Raw genomic sequence first — 19,642 nt, forward strand, 5'->3', positions numbered from 1 at the left:
ATTTCAAGGCAGGTGTTCTGCTTCTAAATCCTGATTTTGCTTCACCCCCCCCTTCCCCCATACTAAAGGGGGCATGCAAAGATTGGAGGGGAATGGGATGGAATATGGAAGAATAAAGAAAAGAATTTGACAGATGGGTGTGGATGCCTCTTTGGGCAATAGGGAAGGCTGAAGAGAAAGCTTTCTGGGAACGATCTTCCCTGTTTCATCTGTTTTAGAGGGGAAACAGTTGGAGCTTGTTTTAGGGGGTGGAGACAGAAGCCCCTGCCACCACATCCTGGACCCAACCTCAGCCTTGGTCCCTCCTCTTTTTCTCTGGACAGATGAGATCATTCAACTGAGGACAGCATTTTGGCTGCACCATGGCCTCCACACTCTCCTTTTTACTCTGTCTCGGTGAGTCCAAGGGATCAGGAATAGAGATGGAGGAAGTGGGGGGTGATGGGAGGATTCTGATAAAGTATATGCACAGGGAGTTGTGGGGAAATGAGCAGGTTCTTCATGCTTCTCAGTGTCATTAATGTAACAATTTCTGGCATTCCGGAAAAAATACACGTCAGGTATCTTTAATGAGAGGGGGATAAGATGTGGTATGGTGAGTGCCATTCTAGGACTTGACTCACAGGAGTATCTCTTTGACAGGGCTGTGTCTGAGCCAGAGGATCAGAGCACAGGAGGGTGAGTCCTATCCCCCAAATACTCCTTACCCCTTCTCCTGTATTAATACAGACAGTCTCTTCTGGGGAAGTCATCACTCCAGAAAACTGAGGATTGGAGGGGTATTTTACTGAGCTGGCAGAGATCAGTCCTAGGGGAACATGGAGATAAAAGCTGCTGAAGCCAGTACCCTTCTTGGGCACAAATGAGACCATCTGGTGCCAAGGCTCGACAATAGAGGATTCAATATCTCACAAGGGATTAGACACGATAAATATTTGCAGGCTGGAGAATGAGTTTCTTTTCTTTTCCTTTTCCTTTTTTTTTTTTTTTTTTTTGCTTTTTTGCTCATTCATTTATTGTTTTATTATTATTATTATAGCTTTTTATTGACAGAACATATGCATGGGTAATTTTTGAACATTGTCCCTTGCAATCACTTCTGTTCCAACTTTTCCTTTTCCTCCCTCCACCCTCTCCCCTAGATGACAGGCAGTCTCATACATATTAAACATGTTAAAGTATACCTTAAATATAATATATCGTACAGTTCTCTTGTTGCACAAGAAAAGTTGGATTCAGAAGGCAAAAATAACCTGGGAAGAAAAACAAAAATGTAAATAGTCCACATTCATTTCCAAGAGTTCTTTCTCTGGGTGTAGCTGATTCTGTCCATCATTGATCAATTAGAACTGAATCGGATCTTTTCATTGTCGAAGGTATCTACTTCCATCAGAATATATCCTCATATAGTATTGTTGCTGTGTATAATGATTTCCTGGTTCTGCTCATTTCATTTAGCGTCAGTTCATGTAAGTCTTTCCAAGCCTCTGCCACCATCCTTCTTACAGAAGGTCATTTCTTACAGAAAATAATATTCCATAACATTCATATACCACAATTTACCCAACCATTCTCCAACTGATGGGCATCCATTCAATTTCCAGTTTCTAGCCAGTCACTACAAAAAGGGCAGCCACAAACATTTTGGCACATACAGGTCCCTTTTCCTTCTTTAGTATCTCTTTGGGGTATAAGCCCAGCAGTAACACTGCTGGATCAAAGGGTATGCACAGTTTGATAACTTTTTTTTAAGCATAATTCCAAATTGTTCTCCAGAATGATAGGATCCATTCACAAATGCCCCAACAATGCATCAATGTCCCAGTTTTCCTGCATCCCTTCCAACATTCATCATTATTTTTTCCTGTCATTTTAGCCAATCTGACAGGTGTGTAGTGATATCTCAGAGTTGTCTTTTCTCTGATTCATTTCTCTGATCAATAGTGATTTGGAACACTCTTTCATATGAGTGGAAATAGTTTTGATTTCATTATCTGAAAATTGTCTATTCATATCCTTTGACCATTTATCAATTGGAGAATGGCTTTATTTCTTATAAATTAGAGTCAATTCTCTATATATTTTGGAAATGAGGCCTTTATCAGAACCTTTAACTGTAAAAATGTTTTCTCATTTTATTACTTACCTTCTAATCGTGTTTGCACAAAATTTTTTTAACTTGATATAATCCAAATTTTCTATTTTGTTATTAATAATGATCTTTAGTTCTTCTTTGGTCACAAATTCCTTCCTTCTTCACAATTCTGAGAGGTAACCTATCCTATATTCTTCTAATTTATTTGTAATCTAATTCCTTATGCTTAAATCATGAACCATTTTGAGTTTATCTTGGTGTATGGTGTTAAGTGTGGGTCCATGCCTAATTTCTGCCATACTAATTTCCAGTTTCCCCAGCAGTTTTTGTCAAATAGTGAATTTTTATCCCAAAATTTGGGCTCTTGGGTTTGTCAAACACTGGATTCTTGTAGTTATTGACTATTTTGTCTTGTGAACCTAATCTATTCCACTGATCAACTAGTTTATTTCTTAGCCATTTTGGTGACCACTGCTTTGTAATATAGTTTTAGAACAGGTACAGCTAGGCCACCTTCATTTGATTTCTTTTTCATTAGTACTCTTGAAATTCTTGACCTTTTGTTCTTCCATATGAATTTTGTTGTTATATTTTCTAGGTCATTAAAATAGTTTCTTGGGAGTCTGATTGGTATAGCACTAAATAAATAGATTAGTTTAGGGAGTATTGTCATCTTTATTATATTCACTTGGCCTATCCAAGACCACTTAATATTTTTCCAGTTGTTTAGATCTGATGTTATTTGTGTGGAAAGTGTTTTGTAGTTTTAGTCATATAGTTCCAGACTTTCCTTTTTTATTATAGCTTTTTATTTACAAGATATATGAATGGGTAATTTTTTAACATTCACCCTTGCAAAACTCTCTTTTTCAACTTTTCCCTTCCTTCCTCCCACCCCTTCCCCTAGAAGTCAGGCAGACCCACACATGTTAAATATGTTAAAGTATATGTTAAATACAATATATGTATACATATCTACATAGTTATTTTGATGCACAAGAAAAATCAGACTTAGACATAAGGTAAAAACAACCTGAGAAGGAAATCAAAAATGTAAGTAGACAAAAACAGAGGGAATTGAAATGCTATGTTGTGCTTCATGTTCATTTCCCATCATTCTTTCACTGGGTGTAGCTGGCACTTCATTGTTGAACAAATGGCACTGATTTGGTTCATCTCATTGTTGAAGAGAGCCACATCCATCAGCATTAATTATCATATAGTATTATTGTTGAAGTATATAATAAACTCCTGGTCCTGCTCAGTTCCTGACTTTCCTTTGGCAGATAGATTCCCAAATATTTTATACTATCGACAATTATTTTCAGTGGAATTTCTCTTTGTATCTCTTGCTGTTGGATTTTTTTAAATAATGTATAAAAATCCTGAGGATGTATGTGGATTTATTTTGTATCCTGAAGCTCTGATAAAGTTCTGGATTATTTCTAATAGCTTTTTAGTAAAATTTCTGGAGTTCTCTAAGTATATCTACAAAGAATGATAATTTGGTTTCCTGTTCTGATTCATTTAATCTCATATTGCCAAAGCTAGCATTTCTAATATAACATTGAATAGTAATGGTGATAAAGGGTAATCTTGTTTCACTCCTGATATTATTGGGAATGGTTATAGGTTATCACCATTACATATGATGCTTACTGATGGTTTTAAATAGATGCTACTATTTAAAGGAAAAATCCATTTATCCCTATACTCTCTAGTGTTTTCAATAGGAATGGGAATTGGATTTTATCAAATGCTTTTTCTGCATTTATTGGATGATCATATGGTTTTTGTTAATTTGGTTATTGATACAGTCAATTATGTTAATAGTTGCCCTAATATTGAACCAGCCTTGCATTCATGATTTAAATCCTACTTGATCATGGTGTATTATCCTGGGGATGATTTTCTGTAATCTTTTTGCTACTATTTTATTTAAGATGTTTGCATTAATGTTCATTAGGTAAATTGGTCTACAATTTTCTTTTTCTGTTTTTGTCCTACCTGGTTTAGGTATCAGTACCATGTCTGTGTCATAAAAGGAATTTTGTAGGACTCCTTCAATCCCTATTTTTAAAAATGGTTTATATAGCTTTGGCGTTAATTGTTCTTTAAAAATTTGGTAGAATTCACATGTAAATCCATCTGGTCCTGGGGATTTTTTCTTAGGGAGTTGGTCAATTGCTTATTCTATTTCTTTTTTCCAAATGGGAATTTTTAACCAATTTACTTCTTCCTCTGTTAATCTGGGCAACCTATATTTTTGAAGGCATTTATCCATTTCATGTAAGTTATAAAGTTGGGCAAAATAACTCCTAATTATTGCTGTCATTTCCTCTTCATTAGTGGCAAGTTCTCCCTTTTCATTTTTTAAGACTAAAAATTTAATTTTTCTCTTTCTTTTTTCTAATCAAATTTACCAAGGGTTAATCTATTTTCTTTTCTTTCTTTTTTTAGAACCAACTCTTAGTTTTTTTTTAAATTATTAATTCAACAGTTTTCTTTTACTTTGAATTTTATTAATCTCTCCTTTCATTTTTAGAATTTCAAGTTTAGTGTTTGATTGGGAGCTTTTACTTTGTTTTTTTTTTTTCTAGTTTTTTTACTGGAATGTAAACCTAATTCATTGATTTTCTCTTTCTCTCTTTTATGCAAGTAGGCTTCTAGAGATATAAAATTTCCCCTTTTTACTGTTTTTGTTGCATTTTACACATTTTGGTATGTCATCTCATTATTGTCATTATCTTGGGTGAAATTATTAATTGTGTCTATGATTTGCTGTTTCATCCATTCATTATTTAGGATGAGATTATTTAGTTTCCAATTACTTTTTGGTCTATTTTCCCCTGGCTTTTTATTGAATGTAATTTTTATTGCATTGTGATCTGAAAAGGATGCAGTTACCATTTCTGCCTTATCCCTCCTGGGATGACAACCCTATTTGAATTTGATGTCTTTATGTCCTAATATATGGTCAGTTTTTGTATAGGTTCCATGGACTGCCGAAAAGAAAGTATACTCCTTTCTCTATCCATTTAGTTGTTTTCCAAAGATCTATCATACCTACCTTTTGTAGTGTTCTATTTTCCTCTTTAACTTGTCTCTTAATTATTTTGTGGTTTGATTTATCTAGTTCTGAGAATGCAAGGTTGAGATCTCCCACTATTATAGTTTTGCTGTCGATTTCTTATTGCAGCTCTCTTAACTTCTCCTTACAGGAGTTAGATACTATACCACTTGGTGCATATATGTTTAGTATTGGTATTGCTTCATTATCTATGTTACCCTTTAGCAAAATATAGTGCCCTTCCTTATCTCTTTTAATTAGATCAATTTTTGCTTTTGCTTGATCTGAGCTCAGGATGGCCACACCTGCTTTTTTTTTACTTTACCTGAAGCATAATAGATTCTGCTCCAGCCTTTTATCCTTACTCTATATGTATCACCCTGTTTCAAGTGTGTTTCCTTTAAACAACATATTGTAGAATTCTGACTTATAATACAGTCTGGTATCTGCCTCAGCTTTATGAGGGAGTTTACCCATTAACATTTATGGTTAAAATTACTAATTCTGTATTTCCAGCCATCTCGTTAACCCCAGATTATGCTTTTCTCTTTCCTTTCCTCCTTACCCCTTTCCCCGGTATTAAATTTATGAGCACCACTTGCCTCATGCAGCCCTCCCTCTTTAGGATCTCAACCTTAGAGTCCCTCCCCTTTCCTTAAATCTTTCCCTTACAATTTTTGTATTCCCTTCTATTTAGCCTACTCCTTCCCTTTTCAATTTTCCCCTTCCACTTTTCAATGGGGTGAAAGAAGTTTCTCTGTAAACCAAATATGTCTAATATTTTCTCTTTGAGCCAGTTTGGTTGAGAGTAAGATTCTCACATATTTATCCCCCTCCTTTCTTTCCCTCAGATATAATAGTTTATTTTGCCTCTTCATGAGATGTAGTATCTGCACCTTTCCCTTTTTCTAGTACAATTTCCTGTCCACCTCTAGATCCTTTTTTATGTTATGACAGTAAATCAAATTATACATGTACTCTTTATGTATAGTCATAACAGGAATATAGTCCTCAAGAATTATTTTTACATTTTTATGCTTCTCTTGAGTCCTATTTTTGGAGGTCAAACTTTTTGTTTAGTTATGGGTTTGTTTTGGTCAGAAATAAATGGAATTCACCTATTTCATTGAATGTCCATCTTCTTCCCTGGAAGAAAATGCTCAGTTTGGCTGAGTAAGTTATACTTGAATGCATACCAAGTTCCTTTGCCTTTTGGAATATCATATTCCAGGCCCTTTGATCCTTTAATGTGGACGCTGCTAGATCTTGACTCATCCTTATTGTGGCTCCTCTGTATTTGAATTTTTTCTGGCTGCTTGTAGTATTTTTCCTTGGTCTGATAGTTCTGGAATTTAACCACAATATTTCTTGGAGTTTTGATTTTAGGATCTCTTTCAGTAGGTGATTGATGAATTCTTTCAATGTCTATTTTATCTTCTATTTCTCTAACATCTGGGCAGTTCTCTTTGATGGTTTCCTGAAAAATAGTGTCTAGGCTCTTTTTTTTTCATCATGATTTTCAGGGAGGCAATAATCCTTAGATTATCTCTTATAGATCTATTTTCCAGATCTGTTCTTGTCTCAAGTAGGTATTTAACATTTTTTCTATTTTTTTTTTCATTTTTGGGGGGGTTTTGTTTGACTGATTCTTGATGTCTCCTCAAGTCATTCATTTCTATGTGTTCAAATCTGATTTTTAATTAATTATTTTCTTCATTTACTTTTTATTTCTTTTTGTAATTGTCCAATTGAGTTTTTAAATGAATTGTTTTGTTCTATGAAACTTTTTTCCATTTTCCCAACTTCATTTTTTAAGGAGTTATTTTCTTTTTCCAATTCACTAATTCTGCTTTTCAGGGAGTTGATTTCTTTATCCACTCTATCTTTTACTGAGTTACATGTCTTATCCAGACCCTCTTGCAAAATTTCCCTTTGCTTTCCTCATTTTTCTTCTAGCTCTCTTTCATAAACCTTTTAAATTTCTTCTATGAAAGCATTGTGTGTTGGAGACTAGGTTATATCACCATTTGGGGATTCATCTGGAGACAATTTATTTTTAGTTTCCTCAGAGTTTAAAGTTTATTCTTTTTAAGTATAGAAGCTATCTATAGTTAGAGCCGGGTTTGTCTTTTTACTCATTTTAACAAAACAAAACAAAAGTTGCAGTTTGCTTTTGAGGTAATGTGAGGTTACCATGCTTCCTCAACAGACAACAGGAAGTAGCAGTGAAGCAGCAGTGGGAAAGCAATGGCTGTGCTGGGATCAGCATCTGCACTGGGATCAGTGTTGCATGATGAGATGGTGCTGAGTCCTTCCTGGTGCTCCATTGATGTGGCCAGATCCAGAGAGACTCTAGCATTTTGGGGTTATAGTGTTTATTCCCTGTGTTTATAGCTTCTCTGCTCATCTACTGGCTTGCTGCCAGCATAGAGCAGCTGACACTGTGATCAAATTCTCCTTGCAAACTTTCAGCCTGTTAAGACCACACCCCAGCCCTCTCTGGTCTGCTCAGCATGAGCTGTTTTCTGAGCTCTCACTACCTACCTGCCTGAGTCTGTGCCTGGCATAGCTCTGTTCTGTCCCCATGCTTGAGCAAAAACAGGCCTTTTCTGGTGAATTTCGAGATTATCTTCTGTGTTAATGTGTTGTACTCCCAATATTCATGGGTTTTGACAGTCAAGCATTAATTCTGAGGCTGAGTTTCATAAAAATAGTTTGAGGGTAAAGGAGAGCAAAGAAAGATACATGGGTCCTCTCTATCATCTTGGCTCTGCCGAATGAATTTCTTTTCAAGTGTTTGGGAGCTCTCAATTCAGAGTTCCAACTGCTATGAGGACCACAGGACTATCTAACAATCATTTAGTGAACCCTGAAACTAATACCAATAGAGTGTTACAGTAAAAACTCACATTGGCGTGGTGCTTTAAACTTGAAACAGTGTGTTTCTCCCAAGGCCCTGAATGGTCAGTAGGGCATAGAAGCTGGATGTTCTCAGGGAGAAGAAACTAAGATTAAACATCTGAGACATGGGCAGGAGGAGAGTGGTATTGACAACTGAGATCTAGTGACTTCTCTGGGAGGTTGGTTTCATCCCTAATAACCAGGGATCCAGTGTTGTCATGGTACCCTTTTGGCCCCTGCTGCTGTCATGCCTTCCTGGGATGACATACCTATGTCCTCTAGGTCACCTGGCTGAGATTCTGGAACTTTCTGTTTTTCTTCTCCCCACTGAGGTCCAAGAGGTCTCTTCAGCTCTTTATCCTAATATGTTTATGTTCAATGAGTAAGGAAAACTTTTATTGTTCCTTTCTTCACATGGCCCTATTCCTCTAGAATGGCATTAGTTATACAAACACACACATATCCATGTTTATATGTATTGATATAGATATAAAATAGTGGTCAAACATGTTTGTTGATAGATCGATACATTGATGTAGTTCAGTCCTCTAATTTTTCAGGCAAGGAAATCAAGCATACAAGGGGCAAAAGAATGTCATGAATTCCCCCACCTAAACAGCATGGGAATTTTGTAGATTTATAGCTTAGAGGGGTTTTATGGCTCTGCTTGTCCATCTGTATATTTTAGAGAGGTAGATATAAAAACCCAGAGGTTTAAGTTGCCACAATACTCATAAATGGAAGGCTAGGAGTTTGAAGTGATGGCATGACCATCAGATCCACTGCTTTTCCATTAAATAGTAGAAATCTTAGAAGCCGTTTCCTTTGGTCTCTACCTTTCCTTTTATTTTACCAACCAGTTTATGTGCCCATTTCTGATCAGTACAGGAGAGACATTCCTACACAAGCATTTCTCCTTGTCTCAGCCAATCCATCCCATCTCCTCTGAGAAATTCACCTTCTTGATCATCCTCTTCCTCACCTTCCAAGATTTGATCTTTTCCTATTATTTTGCTCCTTCCCTGCTATCTAAAATCCCCAAATACCAACCCTCACATCTGCATATATATGGAAATGAATGTGTTTCCACAACTTATAATTAATTGTCCACCATGTCACAACTAAATGCATGTGAAAATTCTTTATACTCCTTGCCTCAGTTTCCTCTCCCACCTCTCAGTTTTCATCTATCTTTGGACCTCATTCCTCAAAACTGCTCTCTCTTTACGTGGCAAATGTGGTGACTGTTTTCATTCCTCACTCTTCTTGGACTCTCTCTAATTTTTAATACTAATGAATGTCTTCCTCTTTACTGCTCTCTACTCCCTGGGTTTTGTTGACTACTCTCTCCTTCCTGTTTGCTTCTTCTCAATCTCTTTTCTTGGATCATCATTTTTATCATGACCCCAAAAGAATAGAATCCTCATGACTCTTGTCCTAGTCCTCTTATCCTATCTCAAAATGGTCACTTAGTCATTTCATCATCTATTTGGCTTACATCAATCATCTCTACTCAGATGCATTTCAGATTTTTTCCCAGCCCTACCATTTCTTGGTATTGAACCTTTTAAACTATATGTGCTCCAGTTATCTAGAAATGTGAGATGTGCACATTTAGATCCACCTCCACTCTAAATGTTCATATGGACCATCTGTGCCTGACCTGTCATAGAACTTTCAGAACTCATCTTGGTCTGATTAGCCACAGTTCATTCACCCCCATATAGTGATCTCCCTTTGGAGAATAAAGGAAAACCACCTCTATAGTCCTCTCAAAATTAACAAGCTGCAAACCTGAACTTTCCTTTCTCAGAGAGAAAACATTGCTTTTCTATTTCTATTAGGAACACCACCAACCTTCTAGTCATGTAGATTTGAAATCTTAGAGTTTCTTGTTATGGATGGGAAAAATGAATCTCAAGGATTGCCCTCAGGGAAGGCAATAGGCTTTGTCTAGATCATGCAGCAAATATATATCAGAGTTTGGTCTAGAATTTGAAACCTATGACTTCTCAATTACATTCTAAACCAAAACTTAGTTTTAGACCTTGATACTTTCTGTAATTGACAAGGATTAAAACCAAAGGGGGACCTAGAACAATTTTCCCCATTGAGTCATCAAAGCTAGGTAAAAAGAATATGTGGGTTGAGTTTTATTGAGAAAGTTTCCCTTAAAACATTTTTACATTCAAACGTTCTGATAAAAGCCTCATTTCTAAAATACATAGAGAATTGACTCAAATTTATACAAATTCAAGCCATTCTCCAATTGATAAATTGGCAAAGGAAAGGAACAGATAATTTTCAGATGAAGAAATTGAAACTTTTTCTACTCATATGAAAAAGTGCTCCCAATTGCTATTGATCAGAAAAATGCAACTCAAAACAACTCTAAGATAGTACTATATACCTCACAGATTGGCTAAGATGACAGGAAAAGATAATGGTGCATGTTGGCAGGGATGTGAAAAACTGGGACACTAATACATTGTTGATGGAACTGTGAATGGAACCAATTTGGAACTATGCTCAAAAAGTTATTAAACTGTGCATATCCTTTGACTCAGCAGTGTTTCTACTGGGATTATATCCCAAAGAGATCCTACAGGAGGGAAAGGGACCCACATGTGCAAAAATGTTTGTGGCAGCACTTTGTATAGTGGCAGCATATTTGTATTTCCAAGGAATTGGAAATAGAATGGATGCCCATTAGTTGGGGAGTGGCTGAGTAAGCTATGGTATATGAATGTTATGGAATATTATTGTTATGTAAGAAATGACCAGCAAGACGATTTCAGAGAGGCCTAAAAGACTGACATGAATTGATGCTGAGTGAAATGAGCAGAAGCGGGAGATCATTATAACGGCAACAACAAGACTATATGATGATCAATTCTGACAGAAGTGGCTCTCTTCAACATTGAGAAGATTCAAACCAGTTCAAATTATTCAGTGATGAAGAGAGACATCTACACCCAAAGAAAGGATCATGGAAACTGAGTGTGGACCACAACATAGTGTTCTCACGCTTTCTGTTGTTGTTTGCTTGTATTTTGTTTTCTTTCTCAGTTTTTTTCTCCTTCTTGTTCTGATTTTTCATGTGCAACAAGAAAACTGCATAAATATGTATATATAGATATTGGATTTACAATATATTGTAACATATTGAACATATATTGGACTATCTGCCATGTAGGGAAGGGGTTGTGGGAAAGGAGGGGATAATTTGGAACAAAAGGTTTTGCAAGGGTCAATGTTGAAAAATTACCCATGCATATGTTTTATAAATAAAAAGCTTTAATAAAAAAGAGAAAATTTCCCTTTTACATTCATAGATTAGAAAGGGATTCTGGAAGGGGACCAGAAATTATTATGGAAGATCCCCTCAATATATGGATGATAAAACTGGAAATGTAAGAAAACAAATTTGTCCATAGTCACCTTAATACATATGATCAGAGCTGGGATCTGCACCCAAATGTTCCAACTCCTACTTCAGTGACTTTTCTTTTCCAGGCCTTCTCCCCAAACCTAACCTCTCAGTTCAGAAAAGTTTTATCCTGGTCCCAAGGGGCAACGTGACCTTCAGGTGCAACATGTCAGATGATGATTTGCCACCCCTGAAATGGACATATCAGCTGTTCAAGGAGGGGAATTCCAAGCCCTTATGTTCAAAGACTACAGAAGCAAGCTGGGTTAAGTTTACCCTACCGTTTACTACAACCCAGGATTTTGGGAACTACAGCTGTAAGTTCTTTGACTCTCAGAACCCACAAAATGAGTCAGAGTCCAGCATGGTCCTGGAAATTTCTGAGAAAGGTGAGAATGGGAATCTGGTTCTATTGTTGTAGTTGTTTTTATTTTGTATAATGTATTTCTTTATTTAAACAAACGAAAAAAACAAAAAATAGAAGAAAACCCAGAAGAAAAACATTGGCATGATTCCTATGCTTTTTCAGGTCCCTTCACTGGCAGCACAGGTCACTCAGTTGGAAAGGGAAAGTGGAAATATTACAGTATTCACTTCTCCTTCTCCCTCTGCCCTCAGCTAATCACATTGGAATACAATTGACATACTTGTCCATATCTCCAATTCAGAAATGCCTCGGCTCTTGGGGGGAATTTAATCTCATCCTTTTAAGTTCGACCAAAGATACTAGATTCCTGTGGCAAAACCGTGGTTGTTCTTTCAGATTATAAAGTCTGAAACAAAGCACCAACAAGAAAACAAATCTCAAGCTCCTTCTGCATAGTTGGGGGAGAATCCCAAATTCTAAAGATCAGCCTTGAGGTCCACACTCTTCTGGAGTCCCTCCTGTGACCTGTTAAAGATTAACTTGGTCCATTGACAAAGATAGGATGAGGACTGTTAATGCAGATGTGTGGTCTTTACCAAAAAAGGGAAATAAATGAAAAAACAACAACAACAACAATCCAAATGAAAGTCAAAGATAACTCTCTAAATTCTGTGATGAACCTTCTTTCAGGAGATGTCTTTGGAGGCAAATAGACACAATAACTCTTAAGGATACAAAATCAAGCAGTCTCAAAAGAACTTAGAATGTTTAGTACTTTCTTTAAAATGATGATTATAATTTATTTTATTTTTAATGTAGAAATTATTTTCTACATTTAAATTTTTTTATTTCTATATTCTTTTCCTGTCTCCACTCTGCAGAAAGGCAGGCAATATAATATCCATTATTCATGTGAAATGATGCAGAACATATTTCCATATTACCCATATCACAAAGAGCCAAGAAAAATAAAGTGAGAAAACCTTATTTAAATTTGCACTTAGAATCTATCAAATTTCTCTCTGGAAGTAGATAGAAGTTTTCATTATGAGTCATTCTGAATTGTTTTAGATCTATGTCTTAATCAGAATAGATAAGTATTACACAGTTAATCATGAATATAATACAATTTAAAGACCTAGGCTTAAGGTGCCCTGCAGCAAATGGGTCCCTCTCCAGTTGTTCTGATCTACATCTTGCCCTTTGATGGCTCTAGAGAAGAAAGTGTCACTGGTGAGTTTGTACAGTCCTCTTTGACTTAAATACAATTCATTTGTATGTCATGGTGTCACCTTCCTGATGTCATGACTGTCTTCCAGAAGGAAAGAAGGAATAACTATAACAACATTATAGCTACTGCATAGAAGGATCTCTTGGTTCTACTCGCAAGAGTAGAACTTTGCATTATGGTCTTCCCTGGTTTTTCTCTGTTCAACTTGTCAATTCCTAGAACACAATCATATTCAATCCAATCATATATCACAACTTTTTCAGCCATTCTCCAATTGATGGACATCCCCTCTATTTCTAATTTTTTGCTACCACAAAAATAGCTGCTATAGATATTTTTCTATGTGTATCCTTTCCCACTTTCTTTGATCGATTTGGGATGTAGACCTAAGTAGTTCTTCAGAATTAGCATTTTTCTAACACAATAAGGTAGTACAATGGATAGAGCTGTAAGGGCTGGGCCAGGGGCTGGCACCATCTCAAGATTCCCATACTCAACTGTCTTGTTGGTGGCAACTGATCACCAGTTGCTGACTATGTTGAGGAAGAAGACAATCATTATCCACCATGATTTCTTCTCTCAATGATGTCTTTGAGGATTGAACTGGAAGCAGATCTTGTGGTTTTCTATTCCCAAGGCTCTTGGGTTCAGGGTTCTGGGGAGATGTTGGTTAAGTTGGTGGTGATTGTAATTGGACTCCTTGGTATATGCTTCCTACTATTTCCTCCTTAGGGCATCTTCCTGCTTCAGCCCAGACCGTTCTTGGGTGTGATAGAAAACAGCAACCCTGCTCTAAATTTGGTAATAATTCTGAGTGGCTTATATCAGAATGGAAGCTAAGTGATGGAGGTAGAATAAGAGTTAGAAAAGGGCAATGCCTTATGATCTAAGGAACTGGAGACAGAAGGAGGATTTCTTATTCTCAATGAGAAGTGAAACTTCTCCACATGTCCTTTCTGTAGTGAGCTCTGTAACATTACAAAGACATCGAAGTTATGGGAAAAGTTAGAGATATCCCTTCTCTGCTAATCAGTATTTTACTCCTTTGGGCTGGGGTGGGGGGGACAAGAAAGAACCACAGCCTTTCAAAAATATTCTTGTATTACTGTTGCTTGTTTTAACTTTGAAACACACTTCTCAACCCCCCACCTCCTCAATCTGGTCAAACAGATTCATGCTTCAGGTGAAATGTGACCCTCCTGTGTCAGTGGTTATCTTGGGGCATGAAGTTTGCTCTGTATAAGGGAGGCAACCCACAATTCTCCCCAGTATGGGGCTAAATTTCTCTTTACCTATGTGACCACTACATTGGGAATTACAGATGTTGCTATTTCTCAGATATTGTCAGCTTAGTGATGGCAGAGCCTAGTGACACCTCCCACCCTGGAGCTTTTGGTAAATTTATGAGAGGAGTATTTCTAAAGGAAAGTCAACTCTGCAGAAGGGTGTGCTCTCACTTCCCCAAAAGAACAGAATTATAATTAAGAACTTTAACATTGAGAATAAGGAGAATTGAAAACAGTGTAGACTTTTATCTTCCCATTGTTTTGGAGTCATAGGGCCATACTGTGTCCTTGGAAATGCATATTTATGAGATATTTTATTCATTCCTTATCACCCATTCTGGTTTTTTTCCTATTCTGTTTTCCAGGTGCAATGGATAAACCTCTCACAATAGGTAAGAAAGGGGAAGAATTAGGGCTCCCAGAGAAAGGAAGCCATGTCTCCTCAGTTCTCTGGGTTCAAGCCTAGCACTTCAAGAGAAGCATAGGAACATGATTAAAAATGATAACTCCTTCAAGCCAATGGAGCCTGAAAACTGGTTTTCTTCTTTGTCTCAGTATCAAAAACCACTCTCATCATCCTCTGCTGTATCATCATTCTCTTCTTCCTCTTTTTGTTGGCCTTTGTCTATCATCAATTTTACCTTGGTGAGTTTGGGAAGAGGGTGTGAAAGCATGAGGAAATAAACAGTGGGGTGAGGGCTGGGGTCTCAGTTTCCTAATCTGTGGAATGAAGATTTATCAGTTTCTAAGGTCCCTTCGATCTATGATGCTAATAGAATCTCTATTCTTGTTATTCTCACCAGGAACCCCAAAAGGAAAAGCTACTAGGAGGTAGGGAAACTTGGCTCACCTCTCCAATCTCTTGAGTTATCTCTATTCCTCCTCCCATATGAACCCTAAACTCTACCCATTGCAAATCAGTCATTAAGGAAAGGGTAATGACTCTCAGACGGACTTCTCACCCTTCTCACCTCCTTTGTTTTATATAACTCATATGTTTTATGTATATTTATATGTTTTATATAAGATTCTTTGTCGGATGTCATCTTCTTTCATGTGTCTGGCTCCTTTCAAACACGTAGTACTTAAAGAAGAAAATAAATTTTCTAGAACAAAAAAGAGGGAAGGATATATGGTACCTACCTGGGGATCTCAGGAACTGACAATACTTATTCTTCATGCCAGGTATAGACATGATGAAAAAGAAAATAACCCATCAGTAAGTAATACCCATTTTATCCATCTCCTGGGAAATAATTCAGAAATAACTCATTGGCCCCACTATATAGTCTAGTCCCTGATGTCATCTGCTGATTAATTGTAGACCCAGTATTTCTTCTTGCTCTCAGTGCTAAGTGATATTCACTGATCCCTCTTTTCCCTTGTATTTTTTCTGCAGAATTCAGGGACTGAGGAATACGGAGTAACCTACAGCCAGTTGAACATGAAGTCTTTGAATAAAGGGAGGTCAGCTCCTCCTTTGACTACAACATCCCAAGAGGCTACAACGTATAGCACAGTAGCTTGGCACAAGAGGAAAATGGATACATATAAATATACATTTGGAAAATAAAAAAAAGCATGCACTTCAAACAGATGACTGGGGGTCCAATGTGCAATGTGCAATTTGGACATATGGTTCCAGAGTGAGTGCCACACATATTTGACCCATGTGGAGCAGAACTGTCTATCAACTTACTTTCACTTGGCCTATAGTATATCATGTGCAAATACTTAATGTTCAATAATTTTTAGCCCTGATTTAGTAATAATACCAAATTTTTAAAAGTATTTTGTCTTATAATTACAAAAATAAATTATGTCTTTTAACATCTAGTGTCAAATCTGATGGGCCCATAAAATGGGACATTGCTTGCTGTGACAGAATCTTTTTTGTTCTTCTCTTTCTATGGGTACAGCAAATTATGGAATTGTTTGGCTTTCAAAAGTATTTGAACAGGAAGGAGATTGCAAGAAATGCCTAAAATGCACTTATCTTTATATTAACAGCTTTGATTCTTCATCTTCCTTCAATACTCAGATCAGGGATCAGTTCTCCATGTAGTATTCCTTACAGCCCATTTCCACTCAAATTTTAGAATTTCCTGCCTTCTCTATTTCCCACACTTTTTCTCCCTTTTATTTTCCATGTATCTGCAAACAGGTACAAACATCCTCTGTGTCTATTTGCCCTGGGATTAGCAGGTTAGATCTCATAGAATGATTATTCCTTTTTTTTTCTTTCTTTTTTTTTAATTTTTATTTAATAATTACTTTATATTGACACTCGTTTCTGTTCCGATTTTTTTCCCCTCCCTCCCTCCACCCCCTCCCCTAGATGGCAAGCAGTCCTTTATATGTTGGATATGTTGCAGTATATCCTAGATACAATATATGTTTGCAGAACCAAACAGTTCTCTTGTTGCATAGGGAGAATTGGATTCAGAATAACCCGGGAAGAAAAACAAAAATGCAGATAGTTCACATTGGTTTCCCAGTGTTCTTTCTTTGGGTGTAGGTGCTTTTGTCCTTCATTTATCAATTGAAACTCAGTTAGGTCTCTTTGTCAAAGAAATCCACTTCCATCAAAATATGTCCTCATACAATATCGTTGTCGAAGTGTATAATGATCTCCTGGTTCTGCTCATTTCACTTAGCATCAGTTCATGTAAGTCTTGCCAGTCCTCTCTGTATTCATCCTTCTGGTCATTTCTTACAGAACAATAATATTCCATAACATTCATATACCACAATTTACCCAGCCATTCTCCAATGGATGGGCATCCATTCATTTTCCAGTTTCTAGCCACTACAAACAGGGCTGGTACAAACATTTTGGCACATACAGGTCCCTTTCCCTTCTTTAGTATTTCTTTGGGATATAAGCCCAATAGAAACACTGCTGGATCAAAGGGTATGCACAATTTGATAATTTTTGGGGCATAATTCCAGATTGCTCTCCAGAATGGTTGGATTCGTTCACAACTCCACCAACAATGCATTAGTGTCCCAGTTTTCCCGCATCCCCTCCAACATCCTTGTGACTTCTAATGTTGTGGTCCTTGTGGTTCCTGACTCTGTGATTCCTTTTCTATCTTTTTGGAATCCTTTGTCTTTGAATCCAGAATAGTCCATAATTGTTGATAGATGAGACACTGATGACTCCAGGAATGGTTCGGGTAATGGAACAATACACCATTGGGCTGGATCAAGGATGTGCCATCTTCTCACCCGACACAGCTGTTGCTGTTGCTGCTGTAGGTGACATTAGTAACTTATCCTGATGGCCAGTGGGACCTTAAGACCTCTCATCTCTCTCATGAACTCACCTTGGCTACATCTTAACAGTATCCTCATTTGCCTAAGCATTTAATAACAATAAAATGAAAAACAAACAAACAAAACAGAGCCTTGCTCAAATGCACTGGGAAAGAACCTGAGAAATTGCTCACTTGAACTTCTTATACACACATTCACTTATGGTCCAGTTTCTCTTGAGTGATCATTTCTTCACTTTTTGATGCCAATTTTTCAACATTACATGGTGGTCATCCTGACTCATCCTGGTCAAAACTGTTTTTAGCTGTTGAACTGGAACTAGGCAGAGTGTCTGTACATACTTCATGATAGATATCCAAAGTAGGCAGAAAATATTTGGACTCTCAGAAGCGTGGCTTCCATTGGCTTGTTTTTTCCATTTAAAGTATGGCCCTGCTTTTGAAGACACAAAATTCCAAAGATGCATAACATTAGGTATTTGGAAGGAAACCCTGGGAAGAGGAAGATGGGAGGAAAAAAGATATACATAGTTTGAGAGGAGCAGATAAGAGGAAGAGGAGAAAATGAGAGAAAGTGATAGAAGACACAGAAAGAGACAGAGACAGAGACAACAAGGTACATAGAGAGACAGACAAAGAGACAAAGAGAGATAAAGAAACAGAAAGATAGACACACAGAGAGACAGAGAGAGACAGAAAGAGAGAAAAAGGAAGGGAGGAAGGAAGAGAGAGAAGGAAAAAATGGCAGCTTTTGTGCTCCTGACTTTTTTCCTCCTCACCACTTGTGATCAATGGACTGATTGTGTTGCTCTGGCCTTTATGCTAGCACAAGGAACTTGGTTTAGGAGAAAGAACCGTCTTGACCAGATTCTCTCTTAGCTAATATGTCAAGCTGAAGGAGAAGGTCTTGAACAGAAGCTGCCACTCAGCTTCTTGAAGTCAGAAAATCACAACTTTGTCTACTTCCATTCCAATGCTAATTTTTCCCATTGTTCCCTTCCCTTCTTATTTTCTAATTATTTGAGTCAATATTCAGTAATATTGATGAATATTGTGCCAAGCCCTGTGAGGATCATCTCTAGTCATGCTGATCTATATCTGGTCATTGGATCTTGCACAGGTTCTCCCTCACTTTAAGTGAAATTGTAAAATGCCATGACATGCAAGTAAATTGTAATTGCATGTCATGGTATCACTTCCCTGATCTCATGGCCCTCTTTAAGAATGAAGGTCAAACAATAACAACAAAAATATTTGAGTTAACACTCATTTATTCATCAATGACTGTGTGCCAGGCACTGTGTTAAATAGGCAGAGGTCAAAGAAATCTGTTCTCTAAGTTTAATGGAGGAGGCAATAAGCAAAACACTGCATATGAGCAAATGATGTCTAGCATAAAAAATCATCAGGGATAAGAAAGACACTAAATTAAGAAGTCAAAGAAAGATTTTCTCTATAGGAAGATAGGATTTTAACTGGGACCTGAAAGAATGTAGAAAAGTTATGAGTCAAGAGATGAAGAGGAAGACTATTCCAAACCTGGGGTGTACTGACCACGTATTTAAAATCAGCTGGAGTCAGGAATTCAGGTTAAGGGAAAAATCTTCAATATTTATTGAAGTGAAGAGACGAATAAGGATTGCGATAGCAAATATAGGTGAGAAAGATTGCCATAGCAATATGGGCAGCTGTGATGGGAAGCCAGCTAACAGAGAGAGATCTGAGCTGAGCAAACCGTTGCAATAGCAATGCCAAAAGTCTCTCCTTCCCCTTCCTTTTCCACTCCCCTGCCTCTACCCACCAAAATCGTCATTTCCTATACAACACATCAGGACTTGCACAAAGAGTGGGCGGGGGCCATTCTTTCTCCAAGCTTGTATATTAATAGAGTATGGTCCAATTACTATTTAGCCTCATGTGCTTGGGACTTCAATGCATCAACTCAAGCCTCAGCCCATTATACTGGGGAATGCCAGAGGAGATG

General features: G+C 37.2%; 1 protein-coding gene across 1 annotated transcript; it reads left to right on the forward strand.

Annotated features, from left to right (window-relative positions):
- The first annotated feature begins 331 nt into the window (after positions 1-331).
- Positions 332-16,212, forward strand: LOC127556465 (V-set and transmembrane domain-containing protein 1-like). Its single transcript, XM_051989637.1, has 8 exons — positions 332-396; positions 643-678; positions 11,583-11,885; positions 14,746-14,772; positions 14,936-15,025; positions 15,184-15,211; positions 15,566-15,599; positions 15,780-16,212. Exons 1-8 carry the CDS (start codon positions 363-365, stop codon positions 15,951-15,953), a joined length of 726 nt encoding a protein of 241 aa, XP_051845597.1. The 5' UTR covers positions 332-362; the 3' UTR covers positions 15,954-16,212.
- Positions 16,213-19,642: the final 3,430 nt, after the last annotated feature.

Source organism: Antechinus flavipes, chromosome 3 (assembly GCF_016432865.1).
Source record: "Antechinus flavipes isolate AdamAnt ecotype Samford, QLD, Australia chromosome 3, AdamAnt_v2, whole genome shotgun sequence".
Taxonomy (NCBI): Eukaryota; Metazoa; Chordata; class Mammalia; order Dasyuromorphia; family Dasyuridae; genus Antechinus; species Antechinus flavipes.

Coding starts and splice junctions, on each gene's coding strand:
- LOC127556465 (XM_051989637.1), top strand. CDS start 363: ATGGCCTCCACACTCTCCTTTTTACTCTGTCTCG. Junction 679..11,582: donor GAGGATCAGAGCACAGGAGG/GTGAGTCCTATC, acceptor TTTCTTTTCCAG/GCCTTCTCCCCAAACCTAAC. Junction 15,026..15,183: donor CTATCATCAATTTTACCTTG/GTGAGTTTGGGA, acceptor TATTCTCACCAG/GAACCCCAAAAGGAAAAGCT.